The following is a 20365-nucleotide window of genomic DNA, read 5'->3' as shown; positions in this document are numbered from 1 at the left end:
GGTTTCCAAGTTTGATAGTTTGCTTTGATTTAGCCTCTCTTGTATCTTTCTTAGAAAAAAATGGTGGAAGCATTGTAAGGGATCCTCACTGTGAAAGAATGGAAGATATCGTCAGTGAGTTTGAGCTTCTCAATGCTTTTCAAAAAAGGGTAAGTATACTTGGAAAAATTGGAGATGTGACATTTCCCACATTGCAAAAAAGTTAGACCGCTCTCTCATCCGTAGTAATTGGTTGGTAAATGGCATATAATATATTTCTAGTATTTCGGCTAAAGGGGATTCTGATCACAAACCCATCAGGTTGGATTTAGACTCTCCATAAGATTTAGATCTGATTCCTTTCTGGTTTAATCCAGGGGGGCTCCAAAAGGAAAGAGAGGCTGGCCTGATAACTCATGCTTGGGCTATGCCAGTTCGCAGGTCTCTTAGCTATGTTTGGGAATAAAATATGAAGGAGGTGAATTATGCTCTTAGAACCTGGGACAAAATAAATTATATGCCCCTGCAGCAAGAGATAAAAGAACTAATTCAAAAGATTGAAGATCATCAAGGCTTGATGGAGTCCAGACCATCACTCACAAGAAGTTAGAAGAAGAAAAAAACCTAGTAACCAAATATTTAAAATCAACACGAAAGGAGGAAGAATACTGGCATCTCATGTCTCGAAGCCTCATGTGATTTAAATACATCCTTTTTTCACAAGCATACTAAATAAAGAGAAACTAGGAATCGAGTAAAGAAAATTTCTTCTCGAGGTCACCTTAAAATATGTTTTTTCTAGGAAATTAAGAGAGGACTTTTTCTTCTTCAAGAATCCACATTCTAGGGACAAAGTAAATGGCTCGGAAATGTAGAAATACTTCATCTCATGTCTCACCTCCATTGTTTTGTATCAGGAAAATTCTCATCTTGTTAAGCCAATTAAGGAAGATGACGCAATTGAAACCATATAGTCCCTAAACATGGTTAAAGATCTGCGACTGGATGACTTCTTTATAATTTTTAATGTGAATTATTAACTCCTCCATATTTAAATGAAGGTTTGGGGGCAATACCAACTCATCCTTTTTAGCTCTAATTCTGAAGGAGACATAGTTGTCCTCATTCTCTCGATTCTGGACAATCTCAATGTGTAATTTGGCCTAGAAGTTTCTAAAAAAAAAAATAGCTATTATGCTCAAAAAGATTTTCCCTACAATCATGTCAAAAAACCAAGTTGGTTTCATGAAGCATTGATAAATCATAGACATCATCATTCTTGTTCAGGAGGTAATTCATTCAAGAAAGAAACGGGGTTAGCTGGGTATGATTATCAAACTTGACATGGAAAACACCTTCAATAGAACCCATCACTCCTCGGTGATGGAAAAGTTGGGTTTCTGTAATGAGTTCATAAATTGGACTAGAGATTGTATTGGAAGCCCGTGGATAGCTCCTTTAGAAACCTTAATATATTAGTGGCAGAAAACTTAATAAGGAACCCAGAGATGGGAAGAAGGGAAGGGAAGGGAGAATATGAGGACTAAGTATAGAAAATAGTAATAAATATGTGTATCATTCCCAGTTTGCTGACGATACATTGTTGTTAGGGGTAGCCTCCAAAAATTATTGCTCAGCGATTCAAACCAGTGTTGGATCAATATCTAGACCTATTGGGGGGCTTCATGGATAAAACAAAGAGCCTAATGATAGGATGGAACTGTCCACTTCAAAATATTAATGAAATTTTGATGGTTCTTAGATTCCCTTTAGAATGGAATGGAAATTATTTAGATATTTAGGAATTCCCCTTTTGATCGGTGCCTCTAATATGGAGAGTTGAATCGATAGCTTAAATAAATTTTCGAAGAAATTTCAAGCCTGGGGTGCTCAATGGCTCTCTTCATTAGAATGTGTTGTGATAGTTAAATATGTTCTATCGTCACTTCCTATCTACCTATAATCTGACCTTCTTGACCCAAAATTTGTGCTCAATCAGTTGAGCTTGTTAATTCACAAGTTTCTATGGCATGGAGGGAGGAATAGTGAAAGAAAATTCCATTTAGTAAACTGGAATGTAATTTGTCTCCCAACGGTTAATGGGGTATTGGCAGTCTAAGACCCTATATTTATGAATATTGATCCTAGAGCTACAATCATTTGGATACTTATTTCAGATTTCAGTGTGTGGTGGAAATTTGGCTTTCTGCCGGAATATTCAATAAGAATTCTCTCATCAGGGTAGAATCAACTTATTAGGCAGGTCCAGGTTTTACTATTTGAAATCTGTGAAAGGAAGCAACCCCTCTTATTATTGATCACCTTAGTTGGAAACGGGGAAATAGGTCTTGCTTATATATTTTGAGATAACAAAAATTTCCAAATATCCTATTGAGTGGAAGTGAAGAATTCAAAATCCTTGCTCAGTGGATGAAAAAAATGGTTTTTCTCAAATTAAAGGACATATAAGTATGGGATATCAAAGGGGTATGGAAGGGTTGGATCAACCTAGAGCTGCTGATTCATTTAAAGCTGGTTTGGGTTAATTAGACTTTAGTGATAAATGGTTGTTTATAGGAGCTGCCTAAACGTGTAGCAAACTTCCCTCCCTTGCCGAAGTGTTATGTAAAATTCAGTCAGAGTGTTGATTGATCTGGAACTCTGACTGTTTTGGATGATCTGGTTTAATTTAAAATTGGGCAAAACAAACCAATGGAATCATTCCAACACAGAGAATCTTCACTGTGCGTGAAATTCTTGCTGGATTCTTGTCAAATTTGTGGTTGGAAAGAGGGTCTGTTTGCTATACAATTAACGTACTCTATTGTTCATGAGTAGCATGGTTTTTGTACCCCAATGAGCTTGTCAAATATTTCTGAAATGATATTTTGAACAGGTCAATCCTCACAATCATCAACCAAAGTTATGTGATTTTGGAAGTGCCAAATGCTCTGGTGAGTTGTTGGTGAAGTGTAACTAGTAGATTCCTGAATTGGTTTAAATGATTTGATGGCAGCATTTAATGTTTTATGAAATGTGTAATGTTTAGAATACTAGATTTTGTTCAATGGACTTGGGATTTAAGGTTTGATTCATGAGTCTATTTAATGTAGAACTTCATTTCTCTGTATGTATGTATATATGTATATGTTGATGCTCTTCTTATAAGGTAAAAGGGGAACCAAATATATCATACATTTTCTTCAGTTATTATAGAGCTCCTGAGCTTATATTTGGAGCCACTGAGCATACTTTTGCTATTGATATCTGGTCCATGGGTTGTGTCTTGGTTGAGCTACTTCTTGGTCAGGGAAGTGGGTTTTCAGTTTTAGAGTAGTCTTACCTCTACAGATCATGCATCAATACCGAAGTTGCAGTTTGTAATATTCCTAATGACATCATGCTTACATATACTTGATGAAATTTTACCAAATTTGTACCAAAAGACAGTGTAGCATGCTGATAATTCTCACTATGCAGAAATCCTGCAATCATGTTTCGATATTATATCAAGTAAGGTATTCTAGGAACACAAATTTATGATTTTCCTTGCTCTTTACAGGCTCTCTTAGGCTCCCACTGGGATCATATTTCATCCCCAGCTATCACTACCCAGTGTGTGGGTTGGAACAAAAGGTCTTTTGATCATTAGTGTAAAAGCTACATACAGTTTGACAAAGATATGTAAATTATTATTATCAAAGTATGGAAATTTAGGATTTTATTTTTTATGCAGCTGGAAAATATTAAGGCTAAGTAGTAAGGTTTCTTTGTGTAAGTTCAGTAATATGGTTAAACTTCTAATAGTCATACTTCAAAAAATCACTTTTGAACGGTCCAAGTACTGTACTGCTAAGTCAGGAATAGAAGGACCAATTCAGCTTCAATTCAACATCAATGCATGAATAACTATAGTGTTGCAGTAAGTTATGTAAGCCGAATTGTTTTGAATAGTGGAGGTGTTTAGTAGGTTTGAGAATACCCTATACTAGCCTTGGGTATGATATTCAAAGCATCAAAATCACTCTCGGTTTTCTAGGCCATACTGCCTTGAGCATTAACCCTAATTAAGAGGCATACAGTTGGAGAATATATTTGGATTTTGTATCATTGCACTCGGATATAAGCATCCAATTGAATGGTCATTGTCCTCTTTTCACCTTACACGTTTGCAAATATGCCTCTTTTCACCTTAAGCTATTTGACAAAAATGGATTTACCATTTACACTCATATCCTATCAAACTCTGCTTGGAAATATACAAATCACTCTTGATTATATTCAAAGATTAATTAAATTTATACTCTAGGTAGAGGAATCATGGCAGAGCATGGCCCCTTTTGCCAATGTAACCAACCATCTATAGTTTGCTCGTCACCTAGAAAAATAAAAATAATTCACCATCTCCGTCAGTAATATAGTGAAACATAATTTAAACCCTGAAACATGAACACAAGTAACTGTATTAGTTGTCCTGGAGACCACCCACTTCACATCTGACGGTGAAACAATGCATTTTACAGGCACGGTTTTATGATTCTTGAGCTGAAGAGAGATGACTTCCAAGGGCTCCATCCCTTTGAGGTTTCTTGAAACAATATAATCAACTTGCCCACATGATTAAATGACAATTTATTAACTGTAACCTCTTATTCCATGTTAATAACAAGAGTAATCCTCTTGCGTTTGATGCTAAGTAGTTTGTCATATATCACCCATGGAAAACTTATAAAATGGGGATCGGTAGTACCAGATCCTTTCAAATTTTTACGGCCCCAATAATCTGGGTGACATGTTACATGATACCCAGTTAATGCCCTGGCACTTTGCTTGTCAGCAAAGCTAGTTGCAGTGTTCTCGTAATCATGATAGCCATTTTCAAACCACCCCCTGCAGTGTTCTGAGAGACCTTACTGCATACATGATTGTTTCCTTTAGATCTCTATGCTTCCTATTACCATGGAATATTGACAAAGTTATGATGTTTCCATTGATAATCTCCGCAACCCATAATAATCCATCAGTGCTGCCAACTTACATCCATACAATTTTTTGTGCACTAGAGCTTCACTCAGGTAGATTTCAAATCCCTTCACCTCCAAATTATTGTCATATTCCTTCCGAACAACTTCCTCTGTGAATGAGCTTATACAAATAGTCTATAATGCTTGTACATGTTTTGATTCATATTTTCATTTATCCTCTTTCTCCATGAAATCAAGAAATTCTTTTTGGTGTAAATTGGCAGGAACCCGCGCTGGAATACCATTTTTCAGAAAATCAACTACTTTTGAAAATAGCTTGGCTAACTGTAGACAACTTGCACTCTGAGTCATAGCTTGTGACAAGGCCATGGTCTCTACTTCAACTAGTTTTATTTCTTGGAGAAATAAGACATGTGGTTTCCTCAAATTCACTAATTATTTTACTTCTTTTACTACCTTTGGTTTGATGAGGTCTCCAAGTCCCCTAATATTCAACGATGTAATTTTCATTTAAACATTGAGAGAGCATACTTACCTCCTCCAGTGTTACATCTCACATTTTCTTTGTTGCTCATGTTCCGAAGAAATTTTGTGATCTGAGGTTGGTTTCCAAGTTTGATAGTTTGCTTTGATTTAGCCTCTCTTGTATCTTTCTTAGAAAAACATGGTGGAAGCATTGTAAGGGATCCTCACTGTGAAAGAATGGAAGATATAATCAGTGAGTTGGAGCTTCTCAATGGTTTTCAAAAAAGGGTAAGTATACTTGGAAAAATTGGAGATGTGACATTTCCCACATTGCAACAAAGTGGAAACCAGGGGATTACAGATTAGTAGAAAAGAGGATGGTACTTTGGGACACCAGGTCTACAGAAAGAAAACTCATACTGATAGCTATCTTCACGCTGACTCTTACCATCATCCTTCCCAAAAATCTGGCGTCTTAAACACTCTAGTTGTTAGGGCTTTCATTATTTCTGACCCGGATCACCTAAAAGAAGAGATTGAGCACTTAATCTCTCTCTTCAAAAACCTTGGATACAAAGAATGGAGTATCAAGAAGGCTATAAGAAGAGCTCAGGATAAGGCCCTCTCCAAGCATCCTCCTGAAGACAAGAAAGAAGATTCTGGGAAGGTCTACCTTCCATTCATCCAGGGGATTACAGATAAGATTGCAAAAATTTTAAGGAAGAAGAACATAAACACTCAATTTACAACATGTGGAACTATAAGGCAGATGATGAGGTCAGTAAAGGATAACATCGATCCTCAACAACTCAAGGGTGTGTATAAGATTGACTGCTCTTGTGGTAAGAGTTATATTGGGGAAACAGGTCGATCTCTGAAAATAAGACTAAAGGAGCACGTGGCTGATATAAAGAATGAGAGATCCCGTACATCGGCGCTTGTGGAACACTCGTCCAAAACCAAACATCATGTGTGTGTGGAGGACGCTAAAGTGATTGCAAGAGAGAATAATTATGAGAAAAGAAAAATCAGAGAGGCCATCGAAATTATGAAATTTCCTCAAAACCTCAACAGGGACAATGGGAGTGAAATTAGTGGAAACTGGCTTCCCCTGATCAAACAAATAAACCCCTCCAGGGCTTTGGAAGCATAGTATCAGGGTCTCTTAATAAAAATAAAATTTAATTAGATAAATTTAATTAGAATTTAATTAGATTAATTAAATCAAAATTAATTAATTAAATTAAAATTTTATTATTTAATTAATTATACTAATTTAATAAAAATTGTAATTAATTCTAAATAAGAATTAAATAAAATTTCTCAAATAATTAATAATAATAAAATAAAATAAAATTAATTAATTAATTAATTAATCGATCACTTAATTAATTAATTAATTAATCAATTAATTAATTAATTAGGCAATGAAGGCTTAATAGGTTAAAATGGTAAATATCAAAAATTAATTAAAAATAATTATGGTTATAATTAAATTAAATAAAGTTAATTAATCAATAAAATTAATTAATCAATAAATTTAATTTAATTAATTAATTAAATAAAAATAAAATTAATTAATCAATAATATTAATTAATCAATAAATTTAATTTAATTAATTAACTAAATAAAAATTAATTAATCAATAAGATTAATTAATCAATAAATTTAATTTAATTAACTAATCGAATAAAAATAATAGGAAGAATTATAAATCAATTATTTAATTAATCTAAATAGATGAATTAAATCAAAATTAATTAATTTAGTTATTCTATTCTAATTAAAATAAGAATTAAATAAAATTAGCTAATTAATTAAAAGAATTAATAATAACCAAGGATTAACATTGGATTAATAAATAATTAAGATTATAAATTAATCTAATTAAATTAAAGTAATTAATTAAAGTAATTAATTAACTAATTAATTAGAATGGTAAATAACAATAAATTAAATTAATTAATCAATTAAATTTAAATTAATTAATTAAATGAAAATAAAAACAATAAGTAAGAATTATATTAATTAATTAATTAATCAAATTAAATTAAATAAAATTAAAATTTGTTAAATTAATAAAAACAGTTGGAAGGAAATGAAAATTAAACTTATTCATGAATGAGATATATCAATTAAAATAATTTAGGTTCTAGGTAAATTAAGAGGAATAATTAATTTGGAAATAATAATAATATAAATAAATAAAAATAAATGAGAAAAAAATTATGCTTTTTAAAAATTAGGGTTGTAGGTTTATTTATACCTAGGTCATTATAGCTCTTCTCTCAATAAGTTTTCATTCATATTCTTTCTGATTTAGTCCTGATGATGGACCCCTTTGGGGTTTGAAACGTCGACGGAATGAACATGAAACTGTGGATAATCCGGATCATACCACTGCAAAAAACTACCACATAAACTTAAAATCTAAATAAACAAATTTTTTTAATTAAAACGTGTAACATAAATTTCCTAAACACCTTTTCAAGGAGGTAATAAACTACTTGTATATTGAATGTGCATACTTTATTTGTCCATGCGCATTTCTAAAGCATGATTACGCTGCTAAATAACATGTGTTTACTTTCCCATGGGTTTAATCACTATGTTGCACTTTATCGATCTATCTTAAACCATGTTGACCTAAAAAGCTTTACTCTGTGTACCATGGACCATTAGTCTGATTCTGATTCAGTTAACTCGCGGTTATGCATGACGTTAATAACCGCGTAGACCTGTTATAAGCGTGATTTAAGTTTATTAATTATTAATATTCGTTTCTTCACAATGTCACATTACTCCATCTAATTAAACGTACCTTCCTCGTCATCATCATTCACTTTCCGACAAGCACAGGCTATGTGGTCGCCGCAGCCACTCTGGAAGCTGCACGAACGCGTTGTCCATTCGGTTAACGATGTCAAATTAACCCACCTCCGATCAAACACACCTTCCTCGTCAGTCTTCTCTATTGGATAAGGAGAGACCATGCAGGCACACCGGCCGTTTGGAAACCGCGCACGCGTGAACGCTGTTTCCACACGGTATAGCGTGTTTAATATTCAACTCTGGCTATATATATACCGGACTAATTCCCTACCATTCATTCATGTAATCTAATCTGCTCAGGAATTTGAGTATTGTCAGCGGGTAAAAGTCATTGTCTGCATTTCCTTACATTGCATTGGGATCTACAGATTTGATTATTGTAAGGGTATATAAGTGGTTTTCGAATTTCCTTTCAAACCGTTGTAATTGAAATCAATTTCGGAAAGCATGTCTGAGAATAAACACCATCACTTCCACCATCACAAGAACCAGAACGCCAACTCGGAGGCGACGCCGTACGAGAAAGCGATGAAGGAGGAGAAGCACCATAAGCGAATGGAGCATTTAGGTGAACTGGGAGCAGTCGCTGCTGGAACGTTTGCACTGGTACTATATATATATCTCTCTTATTCTGTAATTTTTAGTAAGTTGATAAACTAAATCAGGTTTATAGAGTTTACCTATACAATTATAGGATTACTAATTCTCTCATTGGGTATGCAGTACGAGAAACATAAAGCAAAGAAGGATCCAGAGAACGCGCACAGCCACAAGATTGAGGAGGAGATTGCAGCAACAGCTGCAGTGGGAGCTGGGGGCTATGCCTTCCACGAGCGTCACAAAAAGAAGGCAGCCAAAAAGGAAGTGAAAGATCATCATTTCTAGCCACCTGCGCCCCGTACCTATGCTTTAAAACAGTTTTCATTCTTTCGCTGAAAAAGTCATCCGTCATGTTGACACTGGCTTCAGCTTCATTCGTTCATTGTATCTCTTTATGATCCTAATAAGCATTTTAACGTAAATACTTAATAGTATTGTGATGCTGTTATTGTTATTAATATTTGTATGGTGATTCTCAGTCCACCAACACCTCTATTCCAATTCCATACCTCCAAAATTCCTAAATCAATCAATTCCATACCTCCAAAATTGTCATACCTTAAAAGACAAATTGTCATACCTTAAAAGACTGATTTAACATATTAGTCAACCTAATTATACCATTGGGAATGAAAGATACTTCTTAATATCTTTCGAGTTGGGAAAAATGGTTTTTGTTTTATCTAAATGCATTTATAATTAAAAATGGATTGTGTCTTTTATAATTGACTATACATGTATATTGATGAAATTACATTCCATTACATTCAAAAAAATATTTTATAAAAAGTATATATCTTCCAAACTTTATTTTGCAAATGCCGTTATAAAATGTTTGGTTATTTATCAAATGTCTAGATGTTCATTCACATTCCCCACTTTCCCATGACAAGTGGCTTAGCCCTTAGGAATGTGGACTACTAAAATGCCCTCTCATTCTCGTTCTCCTCCACTCTTGGAATAAAAAAATCCAAAAAATATGATACCCCATTTATGGCCCATCATCAAAGCCCTTAATTCACTATTGTATTTCAACTTCAATTCTCCCTTTAGATGTTTAGCTTCTTGGAGTTAGATTTGGGATTTGGGTAGAGAATATTAGGTTTTTTAGCCTAGGTAACTTTAGCATTTATGGCGAGGGTTTGAGAAGAGCTTTTGCTTGGGACTGAGAGTGGTGGAACTTCTGCTAAGTGGTGGAACTTTCAGTAAGATCCAGTGGTACCAATGGAATGATTATGTTGACAACAATGAAATGATTCTCGTAAATTTTTGGATTTTGTAACAACAATGGAATGATTTCAGATTTTGCTATTGGTAAGGTTTTGTGTCATTCTTCATTTATTTTTTTTAACAATTATACTATTCCTGGTAAGGTTTTGTGTCATTCTTAATTTTTTTTTAATAATTGTGCCAATTTTCTTTAACTTAGGAAGTGATGTTTTTTTAGAAATTGTCTCTCCATTCTAATCCATCACATGTATTTGTTTCATTTTAAATAATGTGTTAGCCTAAGAGCCTCAGCTTGTAGAATAATTTGATTTTTGATGTTGCACATAAAATAGGTTGTGAAATATAATTGGCTTGCAAATCACCCACAATAGGAAATAGGGAATTACATCATGACGAGAAGCAAGGAATTACATCAACTTATTTGGATAAGACAATAAGTATAATTAATACTCCAATAAACTCACTAACCACTTATCACTTAATCAAAAAAATAAACCTTGACCACTCATCCAAGAAGCTTGCTTTTTGCCATCACTAGAGCTCAAGACTACAAATATCTAGATGCTTACAATGTAGCTAGAAATAAATGAAGAATTGGAGCCAGTGCCTTTGTAATCATATTCCATAACTAATAACTTATTTGATAATCGTATGTGGTTACTGGATTGACTATACTCTTGATAAGAAATAACTAATGTTGAAGCTTGCTTATGGATTTAACATGGGTTGTTGAATTGATTGACAATATTCTTGATATGTAATAATTAATGTTGAAGCTTACTTCTAGATTTAACAAGGGCAGTTGAATTTCACTATTGCAACTTCTTTTTTGTGAAATTTAATTTCTTCATTTTGTCTTTTCAAAATCAATACACACGTAAATCTCGCAGAAAAAAACTTATTAAAGAAACACAATTCATAGAGATTTAGATTTCAATACAAATACAATTTATAAACATATAATTTTTAGTATGTTTGATAAATTTATATTGGAAAAAATAAATAATTATAATTATAATTTAAAATATTAAATATATATATAAATTTTCATGTTAAGAAATTTGTAAATTAATTATATTTTAAATAATATATATAATTTAAATATGTTATAAAAAATTAAATGAGATATTTTTTAATATTAATATTAAAATTCTCATAACATTTCCTTTGAATTATATATAAGTGTTAATTTTTTATATCTAATTACATTATAAGCAGTTGTTTATGCTACCATGCTTGCGAAATAAAAGTACTTGAGTAACTCGAACGTTCTAAGCTTTATTTTTACTTTATTTCATCAATTTGCTTCCTTTCTTTTGTCTCTTTGACTCATTTTTCCGTAGTTGTATTCAACCTTTTTTACTCCAACCTTTCCTTATCAAACGTATTCGATTCGCATCTTCCTCTACTAGGGTTAGTGGTTAGGCATGGGCATGGATAAACGCAATAAAAATAATTAAATGTGATTGTGATTAAATGTGGTTATTTGTTGGCCGCCTTATGAGGTTTCGTTGTTGAAGAAATGCGGAGAAAAGCTACCATTAGGGTTTTCCTTGCATTAAGGTTTTAAGTGGTTAAATGCGGTTATTTGGTGGCTTCTTTATGTGGTTTGTTGTTGAAGAAGTGGAAATAACCAAGAGGGTTTTCTTGCATCAAGGTTTAGGTTTTAACTGTTAAATGGTGAAATATTAAGATTTTATTTGACGTATTATTTATTTGTTTTAAATAATTGTTAATATTAAAATAAATTTGATATTATATTATTTTTGTATTATTAATTTTTACTTTAATATTATAAAATTATTTTTAATATTTAGTTATATTATTAATAATATTAATAATGTTTTTGATATTAATATTAATATTATTATTGTTCATGAGTGTGATTGGGTGCTATGTTAACGTATTCTTTGATGTGAAGTTAATAGTTTAATTCCCTGTCTCGATTAGGATGATATATTGGACATGATGAAGATGTAGTCCTGCTAAGCTTACAAAAAGAAATGTCAATAATATCATTAATAATAATATTTGTAATTCCTTGATTGGGATTCTATTTTGATTTATGATTTTTGTTAGGTCTTGCCGGACAACAATCGCGCCTGTAATCAATAAAGTGTCAAGGTTGCAGTCATGCACCGCACAATTCCTTTAAGTGAGATATGCCTCGTTTAATTTAGGTTTTGTGAAACATTCCCCTCGAAATCATCTTGATTCCTTGTGATAGGTCTTAAGTTGGATCTCATGTTCCGGTTAATATGTATACCTCAGTCCCTTAATTTCCTCCCCCATTCCATCTTCCAGGAGGTAGGTGTTGACAAAAGCAGCAAAAACATTATTTTCTCTTCCAAAAATATCAGAAGCCAGTGCTCTTGGTTCAATGACTCTCATATATGAAATATGGTTAGAGAAGGGTGTAGAGAGACACAAGAAGGCCGAGGATGAGGGAATTCACCCCACTCTGCCTAGCACGATGAAAATGTAGAATTGTTTGACCCTGATATACTAGCCTACATATGCATCATGGTGGCTTCCATGGAGGCAAAGTGTAGGTGTTTAGGTGATGGCCATTGGTAAGTTCAAAAAATTGTAGTGCACCATCTTTGGACCTTGGAGGGCGTGAGGGAAAAGTAGAATGAATGATGGCATAGGTGGGTATTCAATTCAACAATACCCATCTGGTGCTATGCAATCTACCCAGGGCTATAGGCATTGATTTACCTCATGTTCCTCTAACTTTGACAACCACTAACTCCATCGAAAGCTCTGTTGATTTAATTCCTCACACCAACTTGGTTCCCCTCCTCTCCCTTCTCCTCTAGTGGCAAAAGTGAAAGGAAAAGGCATTATTGTCCAAGGATCATTTCACAGCGAAAAACCTCAATAAATGGCAGATAATTAACTGAAGCCTTCCACAAGTGTAAACTACACCATTAAAGCAAAACCCTTTGAGGAAGAAACGATTTCCTATTGCCGCTTTATCATCGAAGAAAATGGATAAATGGGTACACCTAGAAATGTTGGAGTAGGTGGAGAAGACCACAACAAAGCACAAAAGCACCAAATAGTTCCAAAGTGAAGAAAACACATTGATGGGGTTTCCCAATATTCTTTATTCGACAAAGTATTTCTTTAGATTATTATGTCATTTAAGTTTCCATGGTCACACTAGTAGGTATCCTTTTTGCAGGGTCTTCGTTCAGTTTTATATCTCCTATCTACATTTTTGTATGGTCCATGATTTCCAATCATATATTTGCTCATACTAAAGGACCAACTGGTTTCCCTCTCACAGGAGATGATCCATCCCTATCTCTTTTCAATCCAGAATTAGCACTTTGCATACTTCTCCTCATCTCAACTATACCTTTATAGTTCTTCTCACAATGTACTCTATGTAAAATATTTTTGGTAATATAATGTTTTTTATTTGCCTAGAAAAAAAATAACAGTATTGTTAAAAATATAATATTAATAAAAACACTTTTAATAATACCATTAATAATATTAATAAATTTATCATGTTACATTAATAAATCAAATATATTAATAAAAAATTTAACAATATTAACAACATTAATAATATTATATACAAATATTAGTAAACTTAATAACTCACTTGTTGAGCCGAGAGGCTCATTCTACAACGAGTGTGAAGGCGATGTTTAACTATGCCGACGTGTGTTCCTTTTAAAATGAAAATAAAATATTCTCTAAATAGAAAATTGATGTTAGCTATAATAAAAGGGAAAAAATTATATGTTATGCTTGTTTAATTAGTTGTCCATATCAACTAATATAATTTCATGTGAACTAATTAGAATTAAAAAAAATGTGTGAGTAAGATGCTTAAACCTTACACTTTTTAAAATATTTTAACATGTGATTTAAAAAAAACTATTTGAAGATCTACATTAACTATATTTTATTGACATCAATTTTATATATCTCTATATATAGAGAAAAGTGTTAAAAGAAATTATTTGAATGTTGTATATAACAAAATATCCAATGTGCTTTACGAATAAAACATTTTAATATGAATTAAAAATATATTAATAACCAAAAAAAGCATTTTAATGTGCCCTAATAAAATCACTCAATTCACATTTTATGTTTAAAATATTTTATATATTGTTTTAAAAAATAATCAATATCACATAAACTTATTGAAAAAGATAAGTTTTTTTTGGTTAAAACATTTGAATTTGTCTATGCGTTTAAAGTTTAACACTTTTTTGGGTATATGTTTGTTTGTCAAAATCTAACAAAGATTTTTTGGAATCACAAGTTTAAGTGGTGTAATCTCTATAGCATTCAAAAATAAAATTTAAACATTGAAAAATTACACATTATTTTTTGCACTCTAAACTGAGTTTGCACCTGAACAAATTTGATCCCTCGAAGCTCTTGTCAGATCCCTACTTAAGATGGATCTACGTTGGTTTTATTATAATAAAGTTTTATTAATGTTAAGAGTAACATTAGAATTATTACTAGAAATTGCACCAAATGTTGCAAAGGAAATGTCGTAAGGCATAAATTCGAGAAGCATCATGATATATAAACAATCATTGAAGATAAAAACTAGTAAAAAAATGGAATTGAAGAATTGTGATTAGTCATTTAAACAACTAGGCATTGTTCATTTCTTTTTTGGAATAACATCCAAAATATTAAACGCACACTACAAATTGGTGACATGATTCACTAGGATCGTAATATTAAATGCACACTGCAATGCTCTGTATCTATTAGATAATGGAACACGATAATTCATAGAAACAAAACTAATTTTCCATCTTGAGTCATCATGAAACATAATCATAATGATACTAAATGAAAATATGTCTAACATACTAATCTACTGCTTTACCAACCAATTACTATGGATGAGAAAGCGGTCTAACTTTTCTGCAATGTGGGAAATGTCACTTCTCCAATTTTTCCAAGTATACTTACCATTTTTTGAAAACCATTAAGAATCTCCCAATCACTGATGACATCTTCCATTCTTTCACAGTGAAGATCCCTTACAATGCTTCCACCATGTTTTTCAAAATTGAAAATCATTGTGTTAAAATCATTTCCTATCACATTATCTATGTGCTAGTGACCCTCCTTTATAAGTGTTAAAGAGTACCAAAAATCTTATTTTTCACTCTACAATACTGGAACATAGAGACATTTATAAGGGACAATGATTCTTTTGACTACTTATATTCTACTTTGAAAGCCACCCAGAAACATAATTTGACATTATATATTAGCATTAATCGGTATTTTTACCAAAGGCTGCAAATGTCACCAAAATCTCGCTGAGATCTTTGCGCTACACCCAAGGTCCCAAACAATTTTTCCGAATTGTTTGTGACAAGGCCATGGTCTCTTCTTCAGTTAGTTTTATTTCTTGGAGAAATAAGACCTGCAGTTTCCTCAAATTCACTAGTTATTTTACTTCCTTTACTACCTTTGGTTTGATGAGGTCTCCAAGTCTCCTAATATTCAACGATGTAATTTTCATTTAGACTTTCAGAGAGCATACTTACCTCCTCCAGCCTTACATCTCGCATTTTCTTTGTTGCTCACGTTTCGAAGAAATTTTGTGATCTGAGGTTGGTTTCCAAGTTTGATAGTTTGCTTTGATTTAGCCTCTCTTGTATCTTTCTTAGAAAAAAATGGTGGAAGCATTGTAAGGGATCCTCACTGTGAAAGAATGGAAGATATCATCAGTGATTTTGAGCTTCTCAATGCTTTTCAAAAAAGGGTAAGTATACTTGGAAAAATTGGAGATGTGACATTTCCCAAATTGCAAAAAAGTTAGACCGCTTTCTCATCCGTAGTAATTGGTTGGTAAATGGCATATAATGTATTTCTAGTATTCTGGCTCAAGGGGATTCTGATCACAAACCCATCAGGTTGGATTTAGACTCTCCATAAGATTTAGATCTGATTCCTTTCTGGTTTAATCCAGGGGGGCTCCAAAAGGAAAGAGAGGCTGGCCTGATAACTCATGCTTGGGCTATGCCAGTTCGCAGGTCTCTTAGCTATCTTTGGGAATAAAATATGAAGGAGGTGAATTATGCTCTTAGAACCTGGGACAAAATAAATTATATGCCCCTGCAGCAAGAGATAAAAGAACTAATTCAAAAGATTGAAGATCATCAAGGCTTGATGGAGTCCAGACCATCACTCACAAGAAGTTAGAAGAAGAAAAAAACCTAGTAACCAAATATTTAAAATCAACAGGAAAGGAGGAAGAATACTGGCATCTCATGTCTCGAAGCCTCATGTGATATAAATACATCCTTTTTTCACAAGCATACTAAATAAAGAGAAACTAGGAATCGAGTAAAGAAAATTTCTTCTCGAGGTCACCTTAAAATATGTTTTTTCTAGGAAATTAAGAGAGGACTTTTTCTTCTTCAATAATCCACATTCTAGGGACAAAGTAAATGGCTCGGAAATGTAGAAATACTTCATCTCATGTCTCACCTCCATTGTTTTGTATCAGGAAAATTCTCATCTTGTTAAGCCAATTAAGGAAGATGACGCAATTGAAACCATATAGTCCCTAAACATGGTTAAAGATCTGCGACTGGATGACTTCTTTATAATTTTTAATGTGAATTCTTAACTCCTCCATATTTAAATGAAGGTTTGGGGGCAATACCAACTCATCCTTTTTAGCTCTAATTCTGAAGGAGACATAGTTGTCCTCATTCTCTCGATTCTGGACAATCTCAATGTGTAATTTGGCCTAGAAGTTTCTAACAAAAAAATTAGCTATTATGCTCAAAAAGATTTTCCATACAATCATATCAAAAACCCAAGTTGGTTTCATGAAGCATTGATAAATCATAGACAGCATCATTCTTGTTCAGGAGGTAATTCATTCAAGAAAGAAACGGGGTTAGCTGGGTATGATTATCAAACTTGACATGGAAAACACCTTCAATAGAACCCATCACTCCTCGGTGATGGAAAAGTTGGGTTTCTGTAATGAGTTCATAAATTGGACTAGAGATTGTATTGGAAGCCCGTGGATAGCTCCTTTAGAAACCTTAATATATTAGTGGCAGAAAACTTAATAAGGAACCCAGAGATGGGAAGAAGGGAAGGGAAGGGAGAATATGAGGACTAAGTATAGAAAATAGCAATAAATATGTGTATCATTCCCAGTTTGCTGACGATACATTGTTGTTAGGGGTAGCCTCCAAAAATTATTGCTCAGCGATTCAAACCAGTGTTGGATCAATATCTAGACCTATTGGGGGGCTTCATGGATAAAACAAAGAGCCTAATGATAGGATGGAACTGTCCACTTCAAAATATTAATGAAATTTTGATGGTTCTTGGATTCCCTTTAGAATGGAATGGAAATTATTTAGATATTTAGGAATTCCCCTTTTGATCGGTGCCTCTAATATGGAGAGTTGAATCGATAGCTTAAATAAATTTTCGAAGAAATTTCAAGCCTGGGGTGCTCAATGGTTCTCTTCATTAGAATGTGTTGTGATAGTTAAATATGTTCTATCGTCACTTCCTATCTACCTATAATCTGACCTTCTTGACCCAAAAGTTGTGCTCAATCAGTTGAGCTTGTTAATTCACAAGTTTCTATGGCATGGAGGGAGGAATAGTGAAAGAAAATTCCATTTAGTAAACTGGAATGTAATTTGTCTCCCAACGGTTAATGGGGTGTTGGCAGTCTAAGACCCTATATTTATGAATATTGCTCCTAGAGCTACAATCATTTGGATACTTATTTCAGATTTCAGTGTGTGGTGGAAATTTGGCTTTCTGCCGGAATATTCAATAAGAATTCTCTCATCAGGGTAGAATCAACTTATTGGGCAGGTCCAGGTTTTACTATTTGAAATCTGTGAAAGGAAGCAACCCCTCTTATTATTGATCACCTTAGTTGGAAACGGGGAAATAGGTCTTGCTTATATATTTTGAGATAACAAATATTTCCAAATATCCTATTGAGTGGAAGTGAAGAATTCAAAATCCTTGCTCAGTGGATGAAAAAAATGGTTTTTCTCAAATTAAAGGACATATAAAAATGGGATATCAAAGGGGTATGGAAGGGTTGGATCAACCTAGAGCTGGTGATTCATTTAAAGCTGGTTTGGGTTAATTAGACTTTAGTGATAAATGGTTGTTTATAGGAGCTGCCTAAACGTGTAGCAAACTTCCCTCCCTTGCCGAAGTCTTATGTAAAATTCAGTCAGAGTGTTGATTGATCTGGAACTCTGACTGTTTTGGATGATCTGGTTTAATTTAAAATTGGGCAAAAAAAACCAATGGAATCATTCCAACACAGAGAATCTTCACTGTGCGTGAAATTCTTGCTGGATTCTTGTCAAATTTGTGGTTGGAAAGAGGGTCTGTTTGCTATACAATTAACGTACTCTATTGTTCATGAGTAGCATGGTTTTTGTACCCCAATGAGCTTGTCAAATATTTCTGAAATGATATTTTGAACAGGTCAATCCTCACAATCATCAACCAAAGTTATGTGATTTTGGAAGTGCCAAATGCTCTGGTGAGTTGTTGGTGAAGTGTAACTAGTAGATTCCTGAATTGGTTTAAATGATTTGATGGCAGCATTTAATGTTTTATGAAATGTGTAATGTTTAGAATACTAGATTTTGTTCAATGGACTTGGGATTTAAGGTTTGATTCATGAGTCTATTTAATGTAGAACTTCATTTCTCTGTATGTATGTATATATGTATATGCTGATGCTCTTCTTATAAGGTAAAAGGTGAACCAAATATATCATACATTTTCTTCAGTTATTATAGAGCTCCTGATCTTATATTTGGAGCCACTGAGCATACTTTTGCTATTGATATCTGGTCCATGGGTTGTGTCTCGGTTGAGCTACTTCTTGGTCAGGGAAGTGGGTTTTCAGTTTTAGAGTAGTCTTACCTCTACAGATCATGCATCAATACCGAAATTGCAGTTTGTAATATTCCTAATGACATCATGCTTACATATACTTGATGAAATTTTACCAAATTTGTACCAAAAGACAGTGTAGCATGCTGATAATTCTCACTATGCAGAAATCCTGCAATCATGTTTCGATATTATATCAAGTAAGGTATTCTAGGAACACAAATTTATGATTTTCCTTGCTCTTTACAGGCTCTCTTAGGCTCCCACTGGGATCATATTTCATCCCCAGCTATCACTACCCAGTGTGTGGGTTGGAACAAAAGGTCTTTTGATCATTAGTGTAAAAGCTACATACAGTTTGACAAAGATATGTAAATTATTATTATCAAAGTATGGAAATTTAGGATTTTATTTTTTATGCAGTTGGAAAATATTAAGGCTAAGCAGTAAGGTTTCTTTGTGTAAGTTCAGTAATATGGTTAAACTTCTAATAGTCATACTTCAAAAAATCACTTTTGAACGGTCCAAGTAGTGTACTGCTAAGTCAGGAATAGAAGGACCAATTCAGCTTCAATTCAACATGAATGCATGAATAACTATAGTGTTGCAGTAAGTTATGTAAGCCGAATTGTTTTGAATAGTGGAGGTGTTTAGTAGGTTTGAGAATACCCTATACTAGCCTTGGGTATGATATTCAAAGCATCAAAATCACTCTCGGTTTTCTAGGCCATACTGCCTTGAGCATTAACCCTAATTAAGAGGCATACAGTTGGAGAATATATTTGGATTTTGTATCATTGCACTCGGATATAAGCATCCAATTGAATGGTCATTGTCCTCTTTTCACCTTACACGTTTGCAAATATGCCTCTTTTCACCTTAAGCTATTTGACAAAAATGGATTTACCATTTACACTCATATCCTATCAAACTCTGCTTGGAAATATACAAATCACTGTTGATTATATTCAAAGATTAATTAAATTTATACTCTAGGTAGAGGAATCATGGCAGAGCATGGCCCCTTTTGCCAATGTAACCAACCATCTATAGTTTGCTCGTCACCTAGAAAAATAAAAATAATTCACCATCTCCGTCAGTAATATAGTGAAACATAATTTAAACCCTGAAACATAAACACAAGTAACTGTATTAGTTGTCCTGGAGACCACCCACTTCACATCTGACGGTGAAACAATGCATTTTACAGGCACGGTTTTATGATTCTCGAGCTGAAGAGAGATGACTTCCAAGGGCTCCATCCCTTTGAGGTTTCTTGAAACAATATAATCAACTTGCCCACATGATTAAATGACAATTTATTAACTGTAACCTCTTATTCCATGTTAATAACAAGAGTAAT

The 20365-nt window shown here is 33.3% G+C and overlaps 1 protein-coding gene across 1 annotated transcript; it reads left to right on the top strand.

The window, feature by feature from the left end:
• The first annotated feature begins 8565 nt into the window (after positions 1–8565).
• Positions 8566–9220, top strand: LOC149201475 (uncharacterized). Its single transcript, XM_089399742.1, has 2 exons — positions 8566–8868; positions 8986–9220. Exons 1-2 carry the CDS (start codon positions 8710–8712, stop codon positions 9145–9147), a joined length of 321 nt encoding a protein of 106 aa, XP_089255868.1. The 5' UTR covers positions 8566–8709; the 3' UTR covers positions 9148–9220.
• Positions 9221–20365: the final 11145 nt, after the last annotated feature.

Source organism: Pinus tabuliformis, chromosome 2_1 (genome assembly GCF_031772625.1).
Source record: "Pinus tabuliformis cultivar Carrire ecotype Pingquan chromosome 2_1, CPIR1, whole genome shotgun sequence".
Taxonomy (NCBI): Eukaryota; Viridiplantae; Streptophyta; class Pinopsida; order Pinales; family Pinaceae; genus Pinus; species Pinus tabuliformis.
The sequence above is the reverse complement of the archived record's forward strand: the minus strand, read 5'-3'. Positions and strand labels throughout refer to the sequence as shown.